The sequence below is a fragment of the Leguminivora glycinivorella genome, chromosome 15 (assembly GCF_023078275.1).
Source record: "Leguminivora glycinivorella isolate SPB_JAAS2020 chromosome 15, LegGlyc_1.1, whole genome shotgun sequence".
In the NCBI taxonomy this organism is placed as follows: domain Eukaryota; kingdom Metazoa; phylum Arthropoda; class Insecta; order Lepidoptera; family Tortricidae; genus Leguminivora; species Leguminivora glycinivorella.
In genome coordinates, this window is record NC_062985.1 from 5,811,635 (window position 1) to 5,837,222 (window position 25,588).

At 38.1% G+C, this 25,588-nt stretch overlaps 1 protein-coding gene across 3 annotated transcripts in view; it reads right to left on the reverse strand.

Moving 5' to 3' along the window:
• Nucleotides 1-13: 13 nt before the first annotated feature.
• LOC125233796 (GRAM domain-containing protein 2B-like) overlaps nucleotides 14-25,588 on the reverse strand; it is a 95,166-nt gene continuing 69,591 nt past the window's right edge. For all 3 annotated transcript variants that reach the window (XM_048139899.1, XM_048139901.1, XM_048139902.1), the window contains 7 exons: nucleotides 12,482-12,639; nucleotides 10,286-10,389; nucleotides 7,162-7,359; nucleotides 6,742-6,868; nucleotides 6,182-6,339; nucleotides 5,640-5,768; nucleotides 14-4,560 (listed from right to left, as the gene is read on the reverse strand). In XM_048139899.1, the coding sequence (XP_047995856.1) occupies nucleotides 4,465-4,560; nucleotides 5,640-5,768; nucleotides 6,182-6,339; nucleotides 6,742-6,868; nucleotides 7,162-7,359; nucleotides 10,286-10,389; nucleotides 12,482-12,639 (970 nt within the window). In that variant the 3' untranslated portion in view covers nucleotides 14-4,464. The remainder of the gene's footprint in view (nucleotides 4,561-5,639; nucleotides 5,769-6,181; nucleotides 6,340-6,741; nucleotides 6,869-7,161; nucleotides 7,360-10,285; nucleotides 10,390-12,481; nucleotides 12,640-25,588) is intronic.

Here is a 25,588-nt window from a genome sequence, read left to right on the forward strand (position 1 = left end):
TAAAAGATGGTAATATTCAATAAACTCATTTATCTATTATTTACAATAAACAAACAATAAACGAATCACAACTCCAAACAGATACAGAAAATATCGAACATACAACCAAGTAACAATTCCTACGCTGTAGAAACGAACCAACACAACAAAACGTTTGCAGTACATGTACTGTAATACATTGCACTATGCTTGTCTGGGTTTAGTGAGCTGCCATTAATAACCAGACATCGTAACTTTTCCAGCAACTTCGGGGAATATATATGTCCAGTTAATTAGGATTAATAACAGTAAAATGAACCTTATATGATCATCCACCTAGAAAACGCATGAATGAATTCCTTTATTGCACCGAAATTTCTGGAAAAGTTACGATGTCTGCCAATAACTATTCAATTTGTATTAATTTTATTGATGCATGATGTGTTTAATTTAATTTACAATATCTAATTTAAAATGTCTCATTTCATTTTTTATTTAACAGGAACATTAAAAAACTTACAACCCACTAAAACCGACCGCATCAAAAAGTTTCCAGTCAAAATGTAGCACTGTGTAAATTAAAAACAACGTGCAAAGTCGACTTTGTTAATATTTTGCAAAGTGGTACATTTCGCTAAAAATGTCACAATCAAAAATAATAATAATCACATCATCCTACCTACAACCTAGCTATTGTACAAACCTCACTAAGCTACTTTTTGATATTTCCACTAGTCTAGTTTTGTCTTTGGCAATATTAATGATTCCTCCTTCGTGACTCGTGTGAATGAATGGAATTGAAGCGATCCTTAATAACAATCAAGTTACAACATAACTGTGCCCTGATCACAAAGTTTATTTGATTTTATGTCATTACAAAGAACAAACTGGAAAATGTTGCTAGTTGTCAAAATGTCTAGCCGTTTTTGTGCAAATTGGGTTCGGCATTTGTTTTTCTATTTTGAAAAACAAATGCAACCGATTATATAGGCAAATACAGTCAAGCGCCTTTCAATTATGATTATTGAAAGTTCAAACGTCAACACAAATCCACCCGAACCCGAAAGACATTTTACCAACTCGAAAATATAAAAAATATATACCTAATTAAAGGCGGTTATTATACTCAGTTTCAGCCCTATGCATAGAAATATCTGAAGCTGGAAAATAATAAAAAGGTAACCACGGTCAAATATTTGTAATATAAGCCTAGTGAAACGAACCGTGAATCATTAACTGTCAAAAAAATCTCAACTTTGTGATAGGGCACCGCTCAAATATTGAAATCGATCAACAGTTACAAACCCAAGTATGTTAGAGCCCAGTGCAGCAGGTAACTGTTTCGTTTATAGACTTTGGCACTGCGGTAACCTAGTACAACAAAATTAGGCCTTCCGTAACGTCCCCGTGAGCGACATCTTACGAAACCAACAGTGATTCGCTAAACACAGATACACCAAGTATAACTAGAAGAAAGCGCTTGATTATAGTGTAACTAAATGATTAAATAACATTAAAATTCACGATTGTTGCAAAGGGCGTGTACACTTATACTTATTTTAGGAAAATCAAGTATTCATGAGCTATGTACATAAAGATATAACAATAAACCCGTTTTCAAAATGCACCTTTCTTGCACCGTTGTCAGGACAAAAATATGACAATTATAGAGCACAGTCAGTCATTTTAAATTACTATTCAAAATAAATGTCTGCAAAAAGGTAAAGTCGGTCTAGCTACGTGATATCGGTGTGAGAAATGCTGCTCAAGAGAAATATCACATATTATTCCACCAAGACCTGTATGTCATATTTTTGCCTTAAATTCTGATTCATTTATATCAATTCGACCAAAAAGAAATAGGACAATTAATTTCAGATTACTGCCTTATTCTGATTAGTGTCAAATCAAACAAACAGTTTGCTTGTGTCGGTTAAAGTAAATATAACAATAAGTACGCAAGTAACTCACCGATTTGCACCTTGAGCTCCTTCGCCGAAGACTAGAATAACCGTTGCATATAGCCCGAGTATAATTACACAGGAGATAACATTTCACTATAAAAAGATAATAAACATGTCGAAAATTACTTATTTAACTTTTCTGTTTATCAACTTATTTTATTTTATTTTTTTTTTTAACTTCATCATAAACATAGGATGACAAATTGACAATGCATTATGTTGGTTGACAACAAAGATTTAAACAGCAAATGATGATTGATCACTCTTCGCCTTTACGTATGATATCGAGATAGAATCAGATGAAGGTACGTTGACAACGTTTTTGATAGGCCAGACTGTGCATTCGCGTCGTTTGATAGAAGTATGATATTTAAAACTAAAGTGCACGCGCTATGGTATCAAAATCGTTGTCAACTGACTGGCCTGAGTCTATTATGTGTACATTGTACCTATTTTTATCTGTGATTTGATGAGTTTTTGTTGTTAGGTGACAAATTCAATAAAGGTGAATTTAATTAACAAGATTTACTAATTATGAATAGTTCAATATCGTGATTGGCAAGAAATGCGAACACTCAACCCGAAATCATTTGCGATGGCCGAGTACTGACTAAACTATATATTTAAAGAACAACTTCTCTACGTTTTGAATTAATACAATAGATGATATTTGGACATCGATAATAATTTCAAATGTGAGCCCCGTTGTCCGTAAATAAATTTACCCAAGTCGTTTTGATGAGAAATCTCACTGTAACTGTATTCGTACATTTTGTTTTTATAGAACGACAGTTCTGTGTTACAGTTTTAATGCTCTTTAAATTATTTATGTAATAACTTTGAAATAAGGAATACAATTACTTGGGTTAAAAGGATAAAAACTTGGATGAATTGTTTAGTAGTAAGTTAATTAAGTATACCGTCATTTATTGATACATTTGCCTTGTGGGAATGTCTGTAGTCCTATCCTAACATTACTAGCACCTCGCTCTAACGATCTATCACATTCACAATTACTTACACAGTAAATGCTCTTCCATTTATATACCGCGGCGAACTGAACTTTGTATTAGTTATGCAAAAAAATATAAATATGTACGTACAAAGAAGTATAAAAATAGTAGAAAATCAGTGACAATATAACGCTCATAACAAGCTAAAATTAATATGTCTAATGAACTGTATATTTGATAAGAAAATCATACCAATGGTAAGTGAAAGGAAGAAATTAAAATCAGTTTGATGACAACTTATCGCAATATAACCAATGCTTGTATTGATGGTGAATTTAGAAATACAGCATGCTTGACTGAATTCGATAGAAGACGTTAGTTATTTTAATATTTATGGTTGGGAATGTTAGCATAAGTGTAGCAATGTCGACGGGGACATTTTTTCGGGATTTAGGGGAATTTGAAGCTCGTACACGTACAGTGTAGGTATGTACAATATATAGGAAGCTAGTGTGTGAAGCAGTTAGTTCGACACGGTAAAACAGTCTAATTGTGACTATGATGATATCCCAAACACCCTACCCTTATCTAAATGTTGTGTTTGACACAAATATGACGTAGACAATGCCTTGAAGACATCCAAACTGGTTACAATAACCTATACTATCATACATGAATAATCACATATTTTATAAATTAAATATTATAGAAGGGCTAAGTAATTACAATGAATATGTTTTGATAACAACTTAAATACTGTAATAAATAACCAATCTCTTTTGCCCTGAAAAAGAACGCCCATCGGACTGTCTCATAATAATAATATTCAACAGTCTATTTTTATTGTTAAGTTATACGTATTAAATGGATGGATTTGGATAGGTGTTAGTATCCAGGGCAAAATTATTCTATTTTTCTTAATACATTTTATTGCACTACATGAAAATAAATTCTGCGTGCGTATATTCTTAATCGGATAAAGAACAAGTCTGCACGCTTTGTTTAAAAAAGAAATGCTTTTGTAAAAAAAATGGTGTCACCTGCGACACATACTGGTTTCTAAAAATAAATTATATTAATTTACAAATAAATAACACGGCAGTCAGCCTGCCCTTAAACGTAAGCGTAAAATACCACATAATCCATCAGTCTAGGTCTTCTTGAATGAAGACTGCAAAATGAAACTTCATCCTTCGTCCACATTTTCGTGATTTCGCCCAGGATATTATTATCAGTAATTTTTTGAGATCACGATATACTGCTTTACTAGATCACCCATCGCAATATTTTTTTTTATTTAATCGTGATCCCAAAAACACCCATGATTTTCTAATCGTCGCTGTTTACTTGGGCCCCTTTTGACCTGTTATATGTTTTCTGAGCAACATTCTTCTGAAACTTAAACCAGAGAAGACTCTTTTTCAACCCTGCAGATAAAATAGATGTCTATAGAGCTTTTTGAGTTTTTACATCTGACCTTGCTCGAAACTGGAGCTATCCATACGTGTTGTAGCGGCCCGTTCTGACCTCGAGTTCTGTTATGTGCCGACGGGAGGCGCGCCCGGAGGCTAACTGAAGGCGGTCTCGTTGGGCACGTCGTTCATGGTGGTGTGCGCCATGTCCGTCAGTATCACGCCCGATAGCGCTTCTAGAGATTGTCGCACCTGGAGTAAGGGAAAACGTTGGTATTAGATTAGATGAAATGGACAGAGAGTAACGTAATAAGAATAAGATAGATTAATGATTGGTAGAAGCAAAGACCTATATAACTTCGTAAAGACCGATAAAGTCTAAGAAAAAAACGTACCCCAAAACCATACAGAAAAAGGTACGGTGAGCTAGATGGCGATACACCTTTGGGGTACGCTCGGCTAGATGGCGCTAATATTAATATTTGACATTTTAAAACATATCAAGCAAAGAATATGGGCCAAATTGTCAAAACTGAGGTTCAAAAGTTTTAAGCTTGTGTCGAGAGATGGCAGTCTATGCACTGTGATTACATATTTTACTTTGACAGTCATTCTCTATAATACTCGATCCTCTTTGGTAGAAGTTATAGAAGACAGAAGATTTCGTGGAATATATATTATATGGATTAAAGATGAAGAAAACAGGACAATTTGTGTCCTTTTATTCAAAACCTAACATTAGGTACTGTAAATAAAAGAGACGAGATGATAACGCGAGCGAGTTATAGTTCGTCACCGAGCGATCAACTATAAATAGCTCGCTCTCTCTTTTATTCACACGGGAGCGACTATCTTTCGTTCGTTTCTATCGCCGATAGCTCATCGCTTACTCACTTTGGTGGGACTAGTGCCTTATTGGTGCTCGGTTAAGTCATAAATGTCATAACTCATAACATATTTGAAAATGAATCCTGATAGCAATGTCACGCTAATGTCTTGACAATGATTCCGCTACAATCGACCGTAGCAGCGTTTCACTCTAAAGTATGGAAATTTCTCAAATCACTGTCAGTGAACCACTGATACGAACAGAGTGATCAGTTCGTTAATTACGGCTGGTACAAGGGGTACCCCTTAAAAGAGGTATGTACAACTGTCAATTTGTATGAAGTTGATGTTGTCTTCCGCATGGACCCGTCCGCTTTACTCTAAAATGCTCCCTGAACTTAATACATATTAGTTCGGTGCAGATCGCTCCGCGCCGTCGGTCTGCGTGACACTAAAAACAGCCTCAATGAGACGTTGGAATAAGGTTGTCGGTGGTGAAGTACCTTAGTGAGCAACAGCAGGTTGGTGGTGAGGAAGGCGTGCAGCTCGGAGGCGGCGCGGCCGTGCAGGCGCGCGCGCCAGCGCACCAGCTCTCCGTACAGCTGCTCGCCCGACAACGCAGACAGAGGATCCTGTAATACAGACAAAAAACATCAATACAAACAACTACTATGTACATAGCTACACAAACACACAATCATTAGATTATGATAAGCCATAGTCAGCAAATTTCTTAAGTTTCAGAGCACATTGAAATTCGTCCTTCATTGTAATGGAATACAATACTACACCCTGGTTTTACCTAGGTTACATGGCGACCCAGACAGAATTTCCTTGAACTATCGACAAAAGCTATCAGTTCGTCAAGACAAAAACGCGATGCGACGTTTGCGAGCAACGCGGCAGAACACGCCAACACCCTTCTTTATGCGGGGACCTAACTAGGAATGTAACGGAATCAAAACATTATATGACTCTTTTCTTTGGAAAGATGCACTGACGAGTAAGGCCGCTTGGTATTATGTACAATATCGAGTGTTATTACCTCATCCTGTGTGACACGATGCAACCTATACGCGAGCAGCGCGGCAGAGCAGGCCAGCAATAGCGCCAGCAGTAGCAACAGCAGTCGGCCGCAGCGTGCCGCTCGACGAGGAAGGGGTGCTCCGGTTAGCAGGGCTGGTTGGATCACCGCGGCGCCCGCTGAAATCGTTAACATTCTCTATTAAAATTAAACCTTACGAGTGGAGACGACGAAAGTTTATAAGTTTGGACTTCGAACAGACAAGTCAGTGCAAAACTGACTTTGGAAATCGGTTCACTGTCAGCTATTCTCCGCGTTGTTAGTGTTAGACCGGGTCCTGCACAGTTTAAATCACTCACTGTGAAAAGGTGACTTTTTAAAACCCAATCTAAAAACATCACAAGGTGTGCTAATTCACACCCTACTAACCTGAGGAGGATGATCGCTTTCGATTCTTTGCAGACGAGAGATGCAAGCTCTGATCGCCACCAGCTATGCTGCACGCGTCTTCAGAAGTCCATTGCATCCAGCTCAATCGGCAGATGATTCTGTGTTCTGTCCTCTCATTCATAACAACTCACCTGAGGTGATGATCGCTTCTGACTCTCTCCGGACGGGAGGGGCGGGCGTGTGGTCGCCGCCAGCGCTGCTGCTGTCGTCTTCGGGAGAATCCGTTGCGTCGAGCTCCACTTCCGACGCTCGTAAATCCTGGAACGTAGAATGGTTACCCATGAATACAAGCAAGATATCAAGACAGAGGATAGATTCGAAGAGGGAAAACGAATAACGCAAGTACAGCGTTTAGACTATAGCAAAAGCATCGGGCGTCCTTTGAATTCTTGGGAGTAAATTCATCAAGAGAGAGGTACGAGCGGCGGAGTGCTAAAGTGGAGCTAGGCCTGAAAAGTCGCTGAAGAATTGAAAAAGTGGCGAAGGTGGTTGAAGGTGTGGCGTGAGCTGTGAAGGCCCTCTGTGGGTACTTTTAGGATGCCACAGCATACCTGTGGAGTGGGCGGCGCTCGCTCCGGGATCCGGGCCGCCTTCCAGACGTGCGTCATGAGCTTGTAGGTGGAGTCGCGGGACAGCAGCGAGCCGAACACGTGCCGCTCGTCGCGCGTGCACACGCCCACCGCGTTGGGGATGATGCGCGCCACCTTCTCTTTCGTGATGCGGAGCACTGACGTCGTTGGTATTAGCAGCTGGAATCAACAAATGTGAAATTTATTTTCGAAGATATCTTTGTCTTGACATTTGTATGGTGTTGTAGAAACACATTAAATGTTGAACACATTTGTCAAAACCATACTCAGGTGAAATTGTAAGTATTTGTTAGCCAGGAATCTAAACCAAATATGAATCTAAGGCAACCTCTGCAGGGTTAGCACAGGATTGCCGCGAGAGTATGTCGCCGCGAGATAGACTATATCCGTCATTATGTCATTGATACAGAGAAGAAGACATATGATCTATCTCGCGGCGACATACTCTCGCGGCAATCATGTGCTAAGCCTACTGCAGGTTCTTTACAAGTATTTTGAAATTCTTGAACCATTCTTTAAACAGTCAGCAGAGACAGGATACACGTTCCGGTTTAACTCTAATGCTGGAATTTCAGGATGTCTCGAAAAACGGAACCGTTATTGTAGATTTAAGTAATAACGTCTACGAAATATATTATTAATGATTGTTTTCAAATAAGAAGACCGTAAGACGTGTGCAGTTTTACGATATTACAATAATCAGCAAAAGATTGACTTGCAAAACAAAAAACTGACATTAATCTCTAGAAAAACAACTCGCTTTCTGCTACTAATGCAATAATCATTACCTAATAAGCATAAATTTAAACCGGCCTAATTGAATTTACCATAAACTCACATCCGGGCGCCACGTGCCTAAAATCGGCTTACGCGCCTCAACTCTGACCTAGTTCGGCCTCGCTGTGTGGGCACGTTTTTATGCGGCGATGCACTTAAATACTCGGCTTTGGATCAAATTCGCTAAGCTAGAATTGCCAGGCAATATTTGATTACTGACTGGCTGAAGGATGGGGCTCACGTGGCAAACTTTATATGTAACATTATGATAAACTCAAGTTTGGAGGACGGGTTTACTCTAGATCAAGTTTGCTAGGCTTGCTAAGGCTCATATTTGAATACTGAGCGGCTGACGGGTGCACATGTGAGTGCCAACTTAATCCTAGTAATAATCCATACCCTAATGTTATAAATGGGAAAGTGTGTGTGTCTGTTTGTTTGTCCGTCTTTCACGGCAAAACTAAGCGACGAATTGACGTGATTTTTTAAGTGGAGACAGTTGAAGGGATGGAAAGTGACATAGGCTACTTTTTGTCTCTTTCTAACGTGAGCGAAACCGATGGCAAAAGCTAGTTGTATTATAAACGTTAAAGTTTAAAGATAGCCTTACGCTAAACTGCAGAGATACGGATGAAATTTGGCTTCGTTACCTATTTTCAAAAGAGCTTTATTACTGTACCAATAGAAAATTAAAAAACAAGCCTTATTGAAAACACTCATCAATTCTTGTTGCCCCTTTTTTACTCTAAAACTAATTAATATTTCGCAACATAGTGAAACTGGACTAAAAAATGTCGATTCACTAATCTACCTACGATGTCGCTCTTAATTAAAATTCCTGCGATCCAGTTCCGGAAGTAGTACGAGTTTACGAACTTTACGATAACAGGTGAATATTTAAATACGCGAGGATCTACGGCCTCGGGTCTCGGAATTTTTTCTTTATATCCAACAGGCATGTATGTAAACATCTGACAAATATGTAACACAATAATATATCAATTGGGGCGCAGGAAATAAAGGTCGTCGTATGTTTGAAGGCACTTGCGAAAGCAAATATCACTTTGTACTTGTACATGTAATTGATACATACAAGAAGAAGCTAGGAAGCTAAGCGATTTGATTTGAGGACTTGTTTTTAGGGTTCCGTAGTCAACTAGGAACCCTTATAGTTTCGCCATGTCTGTCTGTCCGTCCGTCCGTCCGTCCGTCCGTCCGTCCGTCCGTCCGTCCGCGGATAATCTCAGTAACCGTCAGCACTAGAAAGCTGAAATTTGGTACCAATATGTATATCAATCACGCCAACAAAGTGCAAAAATAAAAAATGGAAAAAAATGTTTTATTAGGGTACCCCCCCTACATGTAAAGTGGGAGCTGATATTTTTTTTTTATTCCAACCCCAACGTGTGATATATTGTTGGATAGGTATTTAAAAATGAATAAGGGTTTACTAAGATTGTTTTTTAATAATATTAATATTTTTGGAAATAATCGCTCCTAAAGGAAAAAAAAGTGCGTCCCCCCCCTCTAACTTTTGAACCATATATTTAAAAAATATGAAAAAAATCACAAAGGTAGAACTTTATACAGACTTTCTAGGAAAATTATTTTGAACTTGATAGGTTCAGTAGTTTTTGAGAAAAATACGGAGAACTACGGAACCCTACACTGAGCGTGGCCCGACACGCTCTTGGCCGGTTTTTTTAAATTACATTAGAGGTTACCCACCGTTTTTTTTAAATCTTAAACTGGTTCACTTAACTCAAAGTAAAACAGTTTCGTATTTGTGCGTGGGTGCAGCCACTTTTTTCATTGAACATAATTTAGTTTCATTAAACTGTTATCTAAATTATCATTTAATGATACTAGGACTGTTTAAACAGAAATCGTTCAACTAGTTCTGAATCAGAAAGCCAACTGCTATTGTGTTTTTATGATAGGTTCGCAAAGATCAAAATTGAAAAGAGGGAAACAGGAGTAATCTTTTTAGTGATTTTACTTAAACTGTCATGTTTTATAATTGTCTATGTCACAGCACCATTAGAGCTAAAATATGACAATGTACTTCAATGTACAGTGAGCTGCAAAATTGCATGGAGAAATTATCAATGAATTCATTGATAAATTCGCCATGCACTTTTGCAGGTGATAGTACCTATTGGCTGTCTGTTCATAGCAATCTACAAAGATTGACCCAGTCCCAAACAAAGTTATGACAATGGCCGGAAAGCAAAACAAACATTGACAGAATAAGCAAAATAAACAGATTGGTTACTAGGCTAGCAATGGGCACAAATATTCCACCAACCTTGGTGACATATCCGAACACGTTGGAATAGAAAGCGAAGTAGTTCTTGGTGATGTAGAGATGCCCCTGCAGCAGCAGGTCTCCAACCAGAGCGCATGAGTAGTCTGGAACCAAACAACACACATATTCAGTTCATACTTCCCATGCGTCACAGGTTTTACAGAAACAATAATAATAAAGAATATATCGTATGATTCGTATGGTGTAATACACTGGGGAAAAATGGTTCTGGCCAATTATGAAAGGCAATTGATAAGGGTCTTTATTTATATTTGGGGCAGCCCAAACAGTGAATTACCTTCACCTTACAGAAGGCCACGGCCATAATAACATGAACCTATAATGCCTATAGGTGTACATACGTTACGTTGTGTTGTGTTATTATCTGTAACTTGCGATAATCCTTATAAATAGCGATGTAGGTAGTTTTCTTCAGAAATGCCAGCGTCTGCGAGATCTGCTATTGATCTGTTGAAAATACATATTTCTAACAACGAGAATGTTATGTCTTCGCTTATACTTTTTTATTTCAATTAATATAACCGACGATTGACTTGGTAAAAGTAATAAATAGATTAATAAGTTTAAATAAGTACCGCTTGCGTAAAATGCTTCAGTTTTCTTAAAGGCAAGGATTCTCCGACATTTTGGACGTCAATTAAAATTAATTCCAATAGGTAAGTTTGTTGAGAAAAATATCAATGGGGTCCTTGAAGCTTGAACATTTCTCGTTTCATGTCCGCATTTGTGCGTGCGTCATTCACACGAGTTAGTTAGAACACGCAGTTGCTATTTAATCTATTATGAGTATGGTACAATTATTAAGTATTTAAAAAACGGAAAATTCTGTAGATAAAGTTGCAAAATGCGACTAGGTCGTGTTTAGATAACGTAAAACAGAAATATTCCAAAATCTATTTGGCATGTAGGTAAACTCCATAGCTTAAGCTTCTCTCAAAAAAGGAAAACAAAAAAAAATATTTTGAGTGTAAAAATTAAACATTATAAAAACAGCTTCAATGTACAAATATTACATTAAATTTCTTTTGTCAGGAAACAGAAGGAAACAAAGCTTAAATTTTCCTCCGTCTGTTACGATGTTCATTTTGTAAATAGCTCACGAACTGTACGAGCATCAAGTCGCTGGACATTGAATCATCTCCCCATTTCTTGAAATGACATACTTGAAATTATTCAACCCAACTTGTCATTTCATCGTATTCCAAGGCGAACAGTTGCGCCTTACGACATGTTATATTTCGTTAAGCTGATGCTGCAAAAGCATCATTTGGATGAGCTATAGGGCATTTTAGATATATAGCTGCTTTAACAAAGTTTCATTTGTACCTGTTGTTTTCTTGATTGAGCATAATTCATTGTACTAAGCATTTAAATTTTAACACTTTAAGTTCTCGCGCTTTGTACACATATTTAAAGTCACACACAGGTCGAACGCGATTAATTAACACTATTTTTACCTTTTTTCCCAACGTTTCGGCCAGGTTGCACTGGCCGTGGTGGGGGAAGACTGACGTCCCACCAAAGTGTCACCGGAGACCAGCCAGTGCAACCTGGCCGAAACGTTGGGAAAAAAGGTAAAAATAATGTTAATTAATCGCGTTCGACCTGTGTGTGACTTTAAATACATTTAAATTTTAACACAGCTTTATTTGTAAACCCGACCCTGGTTGCAAAGAATGTGATATTGAATTACAATAGCAGTCGTTTGCATAAATCTGCTCTCGACAGTCGATTATAACGCCTGCGGGCCTAATTAATGGGCCCTGGCCTGGCTCTGACAAGCAAGGATTGAACTGATATAATACGAGTTTCTGTTACAAATAGTTTTGAAACTTGTTAACTTTACTCAGATGGAAATCCACGTTTTGTTGGAGAGAATCGTCTGTATTGTAAGTTTCCTAAGCTAGAGGAGAATCGACAAGGCAGAGTCCTTTCATGAGCACTTGTTTTGCGTGGAAAATATTATAGCTTTAAGAAGGATAGTTCTTCTTACGGGCTGCTTGCTGTCGCCCTCGGCCTCCACGTGAGATAGCCCTCGTCACACTTATACAGTCAGGGCGGCAAGCATGGCAGCGCAATAAAGCCTATCACGTCAGGCCGTCCTTTTAGCACTATTTGTAAGTGCGATAGGGTTTATCCCACTAGTGTGCTACGCCCGCAGAATGGTATACTCACAGTTGAGCACTCGCTCCTCGGGCCCGACCTGCGGGAAGTGCCGCTGGAACTTCTTCTGGCGCGACTTGCTGGGCTGCTTGCTGCCGCCCTCCGCCTCCACGGCGTCGGCCGGCACGCGCACGGACGGCGCCGACCCGGACAGTGGCTTCACTACATGTCTGTGAACAATAAATATTGGATTACATACATTAGTTCATACCAAAATTGTCGGTTGCAAGCTTAATCTTATAAGATTGTTGAGGTCTACAAACCTAGGACAACGTTGTTTTTGTCGCTAGACTTGCACGAAAGGGCGATCTTTACAGTCCGTCTATATCTAATTCACGAATAACTCCGTATTTTGATTAATAATCTAGTAATATTATGATTTCACTTTGAAGCGTGCGGCACGGACATTGTTTTAAGTTTATATCTAAGCGAAATAAAACAAACGGTATTTATAAATTAGCTGTCGTGGCAGATATTATACCTAATTAACTGTTTATTTCAACATGTAGAAATCATGAAAGAATATAAACTTATGTTTTTGTTTAGGAGGGGGGAAATGCAATTACGCATACCACGGGGCGGGGACAGACCCCAAGTGGTTATGTGACTCCTTGTTAAGGGCTAATGAGACCCCAAGTCTACCCATCTACCCTAACCATATCATATCATCAAGAAACGAAATGAGATTGTCTGGTCACATCATAGGCACCCTAACCATATCATATCATCAAGAAACGAAATGAGACTCACATAATAGTCAATTTCTATTAAGGAACAGAATGAAACATGATTAGGAAGCGTAGAATATAATTTTATATCAGCTCCGCGTATTCGACTTAACATATCCAGGCCACAAACATAAACAGTAAATTGAATAAAAGGCGAACGTCAACGCGCCAACAACCTTATCGAAGCATTAATTTGTCGCGACCTTTGCAATCACCTCGCCCATGGCCCCGTGAAGTCTGATTCAATTGGAAACCTGTATTCTCTGATTGTTCTCTGAGATGAATAAGGTAGGTATGTATTTATAGTCTCAAAAATTACTTTGCAGGTACAAGTAGTAGTAGGTATAACGTATTAGGTCGTAGGTAGGCAACCTGAATGTTATTATAGAAAAGAAGAGTCACAGATAGAGTCATGGATCGAAGCCCTATATATTTATTCTGTGACTCTACACTTTTCAGACTACTTACCTGTATATTTTTAATGTTTATTATCAGCAGTTCCACTGCACCAAATGTCACTGTTCTGGACGTAAGTGCATGCTGTTCTTATAAAAATACCAAAGTCACTATAAGTGTGCCGTTCAGATTTGAGGAGTTCCGTTCTGACCATCATCAGCAGTTCCACTGCACCAAATGTGACTATTCTGGACGTAAGTGCATGCTGTTCTTATAAAAATACCAAAGTCACTATAAGTGTGCCGTTCAGATTTGAGGAGTTCCATTCTGACCATCATCAGGAGTTCCACTACACCAAATGTCACTGTTCCGTACGTAAATGCATGCTGTTCAAAATCAAATCAAAATCAAAAATGTTTATTCTGTAAATAGGCTTATGCTAGCACTTTTACATGTCAACTTAAAATTATATATATGTACATTAAAAACACCATATGTTCCTTTAAAAACACAAAAATCACCATATGTATGCCTTTCAGATTTAAGGAGTTCCCTCGATTTCTCCAGGATCCCATCATCAGAACTGGGTTCTGAGAAAAATGGGACCAATCTGTATGCATATACATTCAATCAAAAAAAAAATTTTCAAAATCGGTCCAGTAACGACGGAGATATCGAGGAACAAACATTAAAAAAAATAAAATAATTTTTAAGAAAAAAAAAACCGTCGCCTTTCGGGTTCTGGTGAAAGCTACTTGCGAATGTTGGATTATGTAGAAATGTGTAAGTATTTTTTAAAACTGCTTTAACGTTAAGGTTTGAGGAGTTTCCTCAATTCCTCATGAATCCGATTATATTATAAGAAATCGAAGCTTGACAAACTTTGACTTCAAAACATATGCTTAACAAACATAACTAAATAAATGTCACTGTTCTGAACTTAAATGCATGCTTTTCTTACAAAAATACCAAAGTCACTATGAGTGTGCCGTTCAGGTTTGAGGAGTTTGGTTCTGGCCATCATCAGCAGTTCCACTGCACCAAATGTCACTGTTCTGGACGAAAGTGCATGCTGTTCTTATAAAAATACCAAAGTCACTATAAGTATGCCGTTCAGATTTGAGGAGTTCGGTTCTGACCATCATCAGAAATTCCACTGCACCAAATGTCACTGTTCTGGATGAAAGTGCATGCTGTTCTTATAAAAATGGCAAAGTCACTATAAGCGTGCCGTTCAGATTTGAGGAGTTTGGTTCTGGCCATCATCAGCAGTTCCACTGCACCAAAATGTCACTGTTCTGAACGAAAGTGCATGATGTTCTTATAAAAATACCAAAGTCACTATAAGCGTGCCGTTCAGATTTGAGGAGTTCGGTTCTGACCATCATCAGAAATTCCACTGCACCAAATGTCACTGTTCTGGACGAAAGTGCATGCTGTTCTTATAAAAATGGCAAAGTCACTATAAGCGTGCCGTTCAGATTTGAGGAGTTTGGTTCTGGCCATCATCAGCAGTAGTAGTAGTAGTAGTAGTAATCACTTTATTGTGTACAACAGTTTATATACAATTTGTAGGAATAGAGATACAAAGGCGAGCTTATCCCTATAAGGGATCTCTTCCAGCTAACCTTGGAGAAGATGAGAGGATCGTTCCAGTACGTAAGATAGACAAACTTACAGGAGTACAATAAAGGTCAAAAGTAATCCAAAATATTGCTAACAATTATATAAACTACATAAATACAAAATGACACTATTAAATAAATTACATACTAGAGTACATAAATAAAATACAAAATAAGTACCTAACCAATATATAAATATATCAATACATACATAATATATATATAAAATTCCCAACCATTATCATACTTGTTCAGAAAGCCAAAGTTTCTTCAGATTCACCTTGAGTGATGTCACAGACTGAGACCGTTTGAGCGACAGAGGCACCTCATTCCACAATTTCACAGCGCGCACCGTGAATGATTTTGCGTACGTACGTGTATTATTCATAGGAATAGCAAGCGTGAGATTCGCACTTGAACGTAAACGGTGTTCACTGCCCTCAGCCAGATACTTAAATCTCTCGGTAAGGTAAGAAGGAGAACAGGGGTTATAAAGTACGTTGTAAAGTAAGGACAGAACACGCACATCTCTACGTCGGCGGATCGGCAACCACCCGAGCTGGGAGCGAAAATCAGAAATGTGGTCATATTTGCGGAGGCCAAATATGTACCGGATGCAAACATTCTGTAATCGCTCGAGCTTGTCCAGCAATTCCTCGTTGAGATCAACTAATGCAACGTCACCGTAGTCAAGAAGGGGTAGCAAGAGAGATCGTGCAAGAGTCAACTTGGTATGGAAAGGAGGAAATTCTGCAATCGACGAAGAGAATGAAGGGACCCAAAAATACCTTTACTCACTTCAGCAATATGAGGAGCCCAAGACAGCGTCTGATCCATGGTGATACCTAAATTTCGAACAGTAGAGGAGAGAGGGATAGTGCACCCATCAAACAAAATTTCAGGTATCACCATGTCTGAGAGCTTGCTTACGAAGTAAGGGCTGCCAATGACTATCGCCTGTGACTTAAGAACATTAATTTTGAGCCCAAATCTGCTCGCCCAATCCCGTATGGACTCTAAGTCACAATTCACTTGATGAATCAGCGAGGGAAGATCGTCTAAGCCAGCCGCTGCATAAATCTGTAGGTCGTCTGCGTAAAGATGGTATGATGACTTAAGTGCACTAGTGATACCGTTGATAAAAATGGAAAATAAAATTGGTGAAAGAATCCCCCCCTGCGGAACACCAGCGGAGAGCTCGCACCAGTTGGACAAATCATCATCTGTTTTCACACGCTGGCGTCTGCCATAAAGGTAGCTGCGGAACCAGGACAATGAAGTTTCGGAAATACTAAGAGCAGTTCCACTGCACCAAATGTCACTGTTCTGGACGAAAGTGCATGCTGTTCTTATAAAAATACCAAAGTCACTATAAGCGTGCCGTTCAGATTTGAGGAGTTCGGTTCTGACCATCATCAGAAATTCCACTTAAAAAGAGCAAGTCTTGGATATTCTCGAAACAGTTCTAACCTTCTAACACAAACAATTTAAATTTTTGCGATAATGTGATTTTCAGAGGGACAAAATATGCATTTACTTAGTTTGGTGTGGTTTGGTCTAATCTCTCTCTCTAGTATCACGGTTTTTCAAGAAAAGCTCGTCATAATAGCTTATTTGTAATTTTTATTTACCTCACGATGCAGCAAAATTTAAAATTCCTCTAGCATTTTCACGTTGATTAGCTTCGTCGCGAACAACGACAAATGTGAAACTCAATTGTGGAAGCAAAACAATGGGCCAACAGATGGATTAGCCGTGGGATTATCTTGTGTTTTTTTGTAGTTCATATATAAATTACATACTGATGATTTAACTTAGCAACCGATTTACTTATCTGAATATTTACGACCTGAATACCGAGTTACAATTGAAATTACGTATGAATTATGGTTAAGGAAGTCGCCTCAATAAAAACCCAACTCGTGCAAAACTAGGCTGGCACAGCTGGTAGGTAAACGAACTTATCGGCACAGTTCTTTCAAGATTCCAGTAAAGACTAATATATAACACTGAGTAGGGTGACCTAGAACACTAAAGTCGGCATCTAGACTAAGAATAATAAATGTTAGTGGGCTTGGGCTGACCGCAGGGAATGAACATTTTGACCGTACCAAACAAGAAGACCTAGGTTTATGCAGACCTTCATTACACACATTTAAAAAAAAGAGACATGTTATGTTTATTTATTAGTAGTTGTGACAATGAAATACATCGAGAGTGTGTACGGAAGGATGGTTACTGACATCAGATAAAATATTTAGTTTTAGTCAGTTCAGGCTATCATTAATGTCAAGAACATGGATGGTTTCCTTTTGTTTTGTATTTAGGTAAGTGACCCAGTATATAAACACGATTGATAAGTTGACGTAAACAGATAATTGTGTTTTTTACATTTCCGATTCCGAGCAAAAAGTAGTATCTCAATACAGTGGTGTCCTCTCGCAAACATTATGCATTTCGAACATCTCTTACTGGTACTAGAACAAATACCACTAATATAATTTAATTTAAAAGTGTTTTCAGGATGCAGAGGAAATTGGAAGTCTTATGTTACAAGAAAATCAGTTATATATCTGTGATGACTTGATGGCACAAAATTGCCTTCCCTCCCGGAAAAAATCCCACATTTGCTTCCAAAATTAACCTCCCATTTCGCAAATGGAACAACAATGTATTTTCCAAAAAGGTAAGAAGGGCACTTTAAGCTAGTACCTATCATTCGTATGACACCTGCATCTGCCTGCAGTCTGCACCCAGTTGCGGCGTCGATACTGTTGCAATTGCAGAACGTCATCTTTCCTTGGCTCATAATGGACTAACCGCCTTGTTTACAGGGTGATGAGGACACCTGCAAACAAGCCACTTTCCGTGCCACACTGACACAATGATTGATGCTTGTTATGAAAGCAGCTTATCAAGCCAACACAAACAAATTGGTAGGTTCCGCGCCGGATTGTTGACCGCTATCGGTCATGCGAGGAAGCAGTGTGTCGCATTTGTACAGTATTGCATCCATTGTTGACATTTTATTGCGAATCGATTGTACAGTTTCCATCAGATCGAGAAAGGAAACAAACCGTGTAGGAGTCGCTTGGAAAGAGGCACTCGTACCTCTAAAAAGCCGCAAGCGGTCAGCGGTTTGCCGAGCCTTGAGCTATACGTTACTGCTCACGTTTTAGTCAAACTTTTTTTACTGATCTAACGAAAAGTTCCAAACCGTATAATTTTTAACTTTTAAATTTTATGGTATATATACAAAACTTACCTCCGAAATAGAAAAACCCCCATTTCCTATACGGGTGGGACACGAAACGAACTGGAAACTTACGATAACGCACTAACCGAAAACCGGGGTCGCATTAGGTTTTATGCAATATTCACAAACGTCCCGCTTCAACACCGAGCAAAAACACATCTTATCTTTATGAAAATAGGAGCATGGGCATCTAAATGCATAAAACATTGAATGACGTGAGCATCTACGTAAGTTGTTGAATTTTAAAGCAAATGTTAGCATTTTGGGACGGGCAGGGAATTTCGAATGGGTTTGAAGGTAAATAGGTCTGCAACGGGGTTTTGGAACTGTCCCGTTGTTATTTCATGCGCATAATCTGGTGTCTTATATTTGGACCCGTTACTTTTTAAATTTTGTAGGTACCTCTATTTACAAGTCATTTTCTTTAAATTAAAACGTTTCCTTGAATTCGCAAATCGTTAAAGTAAAAACGAAAACACCTATTAAAATCATGTTTTGTCAATTCTTAGTATTCTTACCCGTTTTGGTTAAAGCCGCCTTCCCCGCTGGATTCCTCTGAGCACTCGAAGGACGCGTTGTCCATTATGGTCAAATTGGCAGTAATAAATTTTCACTCATTACTCTCGTTGCAATTTGTACAATAAATTCAATTTCAATTCACTAGTCACTTTCACTGTAGCTTTAAACTTGACCATAAAAAAGATTAATAATAACTTTGAGGATATGTCAGAAAATTAAAGGAATCTAATTTTATCCGGAGAAAGTTTTTATTGATTAATTATTAGAATATGCAATAAGCTCAATTAAATACACATGACATAAAAAGCTCAATACTCTTATCATAAATTAAGACATTTCACAGTGAATATTGCCAAGACACTGTTATTAAAATATACGTGTTAGCACACTGATTTTAAGGCAGGTGTGAAGATTAAGATACTGTATCGGGTGGAACTGATATCTATAAAAAAAATATGCTGGCTGATAATGCTAATGACTAACGCGGACCGAAGACAGAGATAAAACTAAATCGACTCAAGCGAAAAATTAGAAGATAACTAATGCAATAATTATAACATAAATAACGACTCGTGAATGTCACCGGAGAACGGTCTCTTATAGAAATCCGAGCACAACTAAACCGCATAATATTCCGTCAGATAATATAGATCACTTTCCATTCATTGACAAGTTTTAATCAAAATCATGTGGGCATACATGTCACTAGAAAGGATGTAGACTCTATGGAAACGACATAGTGGTCAAACTGTACGCAGATAATATTGCAAATTGAAACGATCATGCTGTCGTGATAAAAATATGATGATACAAATACTTTAGGAGTCGTAAGACATTTCTATATACGAAGTTTTTAATTATATTATTTAATCGTATCACAGTAAAATTAAGTGCACAGTCTATGGCCAAATAAACGGTGCTTCACAGGCAAGACAACTTAAAATTAATGAATTATACAAAAGTAAACCCTCTCTTTTAGTAATCGTAGATTGTGTAATAGAAGGATAATCAAATGTGGCTAAATGTAGATGCAATCCACGGTTGTCGCCAACTGATTATGAAAACCTAAGCGAAAGCTTTAGCATAATTACCAAACTCTTGAATATATTTTATAAATTAGATATCACTTTTAAAACCTATCCATTCCTATATTTAGAAACTGAATGCGCATCAACAATGTCAACATAGAGTCCGTGCGAAAGTCAAAAATCGTGGTATACTACAATGGAGCTCAAACATTTATCTATAAAACTCTTTTCTTTCCGCACTAACTCTATTTAAACTGCTTTTTTAAAACATTTAATGACCACCAGCAATGTAACGGACGTCATACATATCATTAAAGTAGGTAATTGCGTACATTTGATAGTTGACCTGCAATGAAACAAGTACGTTCTAATCAAAGAGCTGACATCGGCAGTCCGAGTCTTGAGAATTGATAACATCCAGATATCAGGAGGGTCAGCATTTACGCGTTTGACAGTTCTTTTAGCAGATAACCAAAAATCTTAGTCTGTTTTCCATAAAATATGCCATGAAACTCTTAAAAGGCTTTCGGAAAAGGCATTACCCAGAAGTAACCAAATAGAACTGGTGTTTAGAACTTGTCGAAATTGCTGCTCATATTTATTCGGTGATACATCTTTAAATCAAAGACAATTCATAAAACCAGTTAGTAACTGTTTTGCCAGTAAATTATCTACAAATATACGAAAAAACAAGCTATACGGACTGCTTCTTATGCTTAGCTGGTTTTGATGTCCTATTCCGATTCCGACCCTGTTGAGCTTCTATTACTGCACAAAGCGCTAATATACGATCACCAGATTTACAATTATCACTTGGTAAATCAAATGTTCAGTCTTTAGTTATATCACATTGAACACATCTGCTAAAGCAAAAATAACATTAAAATAAACACATCAAAGAACTAGGTAACACCAGATCAAACTGACGGCGCGGTATTGCAAATTGCTGAAGCAAGTCAACTACAATGTTGCGCTGCGGTTTGCATTATCCGTTTACGTTCGGGCACTGATAGCAATCTCCGTGTCAAAGTAAGATCCAACGTGGATACTCGCGAAACAGAACACGTTAAACGCATAATTTAAATATTGATAGTACCGCACAGTTGCGCTCCACCCGCGCACGCGCGATCAACTGTCGCACCAATAGAAACTTAGGTATTACACTTATCTAAATGGTACCTAACTACAATATTGATACGCGTATCGACTGCTAGCAATTTATCGGAATAACCGATAAGATACGAACGAAGCGAGGTGTTTTTATTTTTTTATCCAAATAATAAGGTTACGCAAATACGATTGAACCAAACGGCCTTGCGGTACCGATTGAGACACGAGATGAAATCACAACTCACAAGATCGTCTGTATATGTCTGATGGTGATGACGAATAGAAGACAATTCGTGTTTCTGTAAATAGGCGCAAATTAAGTTAAAACATATTTCTCAAAAAAAGCTCTTTCAAACCGCCGCCTTAACATCTAGACAATCAAACCTCCCAAAGCTTACATCAGACTGAGATAAAGCACTATAACTGTTATAATCGGATCGAAAGCAACGCGACCACGCGACTCCCATTCACCACTGGTCAGAGAACGGTACCGGCCGAGCCCGACAGTACACTGAACGCGGACATACCGTTTGTAACGAAGTAAAGTGCGTTTATAAACACTGTATACACACTTTACATACACAGCAGCCGACTGAACAATGGACGGCACGTTGATATCATAATCATGTGGTTACTTCAATTATCTCATTTAAAACGCGCGTAAACATAAACATCAGTGGCCTGTTGCCACCGAAGACCCGAATGATGTGTTAACATTTAATTTTGCAACTCTTTGTACGAGCAGATGGGATTTGGAAGCAAAGCAATGGACGATGGTCCGTTTCAACGAGGCTCAAGTATCGTTCGTATTCTTTGTGTACTTTGCAGTAGGTAAGGTATTCGTAATTTCTCCTAATATAGGTCCTTTTAATTCGCACTAATTTGTAGCCCCATCCAGGAAATTCATTGTTTTTAAGATCCGACGAGACGCACAACAAAGTAAAGTTTAAACAAAGAACAAAGTACCTCTTCATCTACTTATAATATATCTAGCGATCTGTCATTTCAGTGAGTAATTAAAATCCATTGATGCAGAGGCCGGCCTTGGGCGTGATCGCTGTCTCGTTCAGTAGGGACTGATGAGTCGTTCCAAAAGCTTACCTAGAACTGGTACAGGGGGTAAGGCGTCATCCATATATTACGTCACAGTGTAAGGGGGAGGGGAGGGGGTCATACTAAATGTGACAATCCCTGTTAAAGGGATACAAAAAAGCGTGACATAGGGGGGGGAGGGGTCCAAAAACCTGAAATTTGGTGTGACGTAATATGTGGATGATCCCTAACAGGGATAAAGATTTCCTTTACGAAAACACGTGCCATGATTCGTACTCTCATGACACGTTGTTGAAATGTAACCTATTTGTCAAATCGCGTGTCATGGAGTAAATGACACGAAATATACTTATCGATGGCGAATCCTAAGGTCATACTACACTAGTTAGCTATAAAAGTAAACTCGCCTGCACTCGCGCAACGGCTACCCGACGTCAATATCTGTGTTGATTGGACAAATGGGAGCAGCAGTGTGTTTACGTTTCACACGTGATGCGACTGTTGAACCAAGCCCACTTAGTTCGATGATAGCTACATTAAATTGTATAATACTTCGTCCTACTTAGGTATAATGAAAAATAAAAGAAAATAACAAGAAATTAATTGTAAAGTCCTCGGAAGAGTCAACTAAATGGTAGCAGAAAGAGCAACTGTCTTAACAATACGAGATTCCCTGAGATGCCCGAGGAAGGACATAGGCCAGTTTTATTAATTATAATATTGATAAGTTAAGTACGGATCCACGCAGATGGAATCTTAGACAGAAGCTATAGGTTAGTTACGTATGGGATCTGATGCTTTTATACTGCCTGAAATGCGCAAATACTAGCTATTTTAGGTCTCGAAAAGTTTAATTAGGTATGTCAAAAGGTTGTATTAATACACTGGTAGTTGCCTACTGCCATTTTTGGCTAGCCGAACCTGCACATTTGGCAATGGCATTGATTCTGATGACTATGACAAGTATAGTTAGGCATAAGCAGTAAATAATCTGCCTAAGATGAATTTTGGAAGTTATAGTTATATCACTTATATCCCTTTTGTATCAAAATGAAGATAAATTCATAAGACTGAATATTCTGCCTAAAAAGGATCTGGGAACCTAATGAAGTCACAGAGGTTTTTATCTCTCGTCACTTTTCGTTCTTCATCTCGACACATTTGTAATTGCTGTTCGATTGGCGTCTAAAATCTATGATTGCAACTTAACGAAAAATTGTAGTAGTAGCATGAGTAATTTAGTAAATTATCTAATAAAACATCCCACGAATATTAAAACACTTTGCCGAAACGCAAATAGCAAGTGACGTCAGTTTCTCAGACAAACCTTACTAATTATTATGAATCTTCTAATGCTATATGTAGATATCGTCGATTGACCATCTAACATTTATCTAATAATAAATAGGAGCAATACTTCTAAATAATGTTAAGACCCGAAGAAAGTACGAATATATTTAGAATTCATGATTTAGATCTAATCGAAACGTTCGGTCATGATACTATTATATTCTTTGGTCATGACATGACTTACTCAGGCAAGATCGTCGAGCCTAGAAGTACTAAGAAATAGAAGGATGGAAACGATGCCAAATTTTCGACAGCTTAGACGATTTTCACATTATCCAATCCGATATCCGATATCGTTATGTATGGGATATCGGTCCGACATCCGATATCGGATCGGATAATGTGAAAACGCACTTAGGTCTACATTTTGCGAACTTTCACGGAAACAGAACAGAAGGTTCGGTTCTCATAAAAAATATTTCATTTTGATATGTGACGTGACATCCGCCGTCCGTATAAGGAATTGAATATTACTCATTTGAAGGGCTATATCAAATAACACCTACTACTACTTACTTAGTACCTACATTGTAGTACACCAACTCATTTGTTTATGTGACTGTTTGTGTTCTAAATAAATTAAAAAAAAAAAAAAAAAAAACACCTGCATGGCTGTATAACATTTTGAATATATCAAATAAGGTACAGCGTGACAAATCTAGACTGGGGGGCAATGGTAACTGATCCATTTTTCCATTATTACACTATTGAGTTCCACATGTATCCACATGCACTGAACACGCGTGCCATATATAACTAGTGGACACTCTAATTAGATAATGCAAACATTGTAAATCATGAAAAAAATGGATAAGTTGCATTTGTCCCCCAGTCGAAATAGTCCCGCTGTACCTTACTGACTATTTTTTCTTCGGCGTCATGTCCAATAAATAAGCCAAGACAAAAGTAGTAAGATTAACTGCTTGTGTACAATACATAGTCAAGTATGGCAGATTGTGGCAGCGGTCAGAGTAGCCACGCGCACACTAATAGATTTGTTTCGCATGCCGCATGAGTATGATATCAATTCAATTCGAATCTAGTAAACGATAATTCTCATTCAAAGCGAAGCATTTTTGTCTCGGAGAGTGTGCATGAAGTAATAACTAGGTACGTAGGTACTCGTGCGGAGGTACACAATTATATATAACTACTGTATCAAGCCTCCCATCACAGCAATTACTCCATGACTCACATGGACACATTGACCCGTTGACAACCATTTCGGAGAAGACAATAAATGGCACTTGGATTTTTTAAACACGTGGATGATAAAACAACGTCTTAGTATATAGGGACTTGTAGATTCTGTGCGGGAAGAGAACAGCAAGAATGAATGAAGAGAGCCTGTGACATTACAGAATGGACTATCGACCTATACACTCCACGATCCCATACACTCCACGACTCATCTCTTTGTAAAAATGTAAGTAGATAATAGTTATTTGTTATACAAGGGGGCAAAGTTGTATTTTAACGCCGAGTGTGGAATTGAAAAACGAGCAAGTGAAAGAATTATATAGTTGAACCACGAGCGAAGCGAGTGGTTCGAGAATAGAATCCTGAACTTGCGAGTTTTTTAACACACGAGAAGTAAAATGCACCCGAGTGTAACACAAAACTTTTCCCCTTACTATAGTATTAAAGGACAAAACACATGTTTCCGAGCTAGTGAGGGGAAAAAATAATAATTCCGGTATCAACAGGAGGTTCGTTATTAGGAACTTGGCAACAGATTCATATATTAAATTACATCTTATTTTTCATTCATAACATAACATTTCACCACGTTGAATACGATATGCAAAAAGAAAAGCTAAATTCAGGAAATACACAACAGTTGTACAAATAGTAGTCCACGGTCATTTAGATTCCTGTTTTATGTTTAAATACTTGTCTCAATTCAGTAGGTAATTAGAGCTGTTATTTGGCTATGGTATTAACCGTAAGCCGAAGGTAGGTTAGACACCTTGACAAATTTCTCATTTAAGTTGCCCTAAATTAGAGGTTTATTCCGCTATGACTTGCTTATAGAAAAAATAATCATCGTTTAA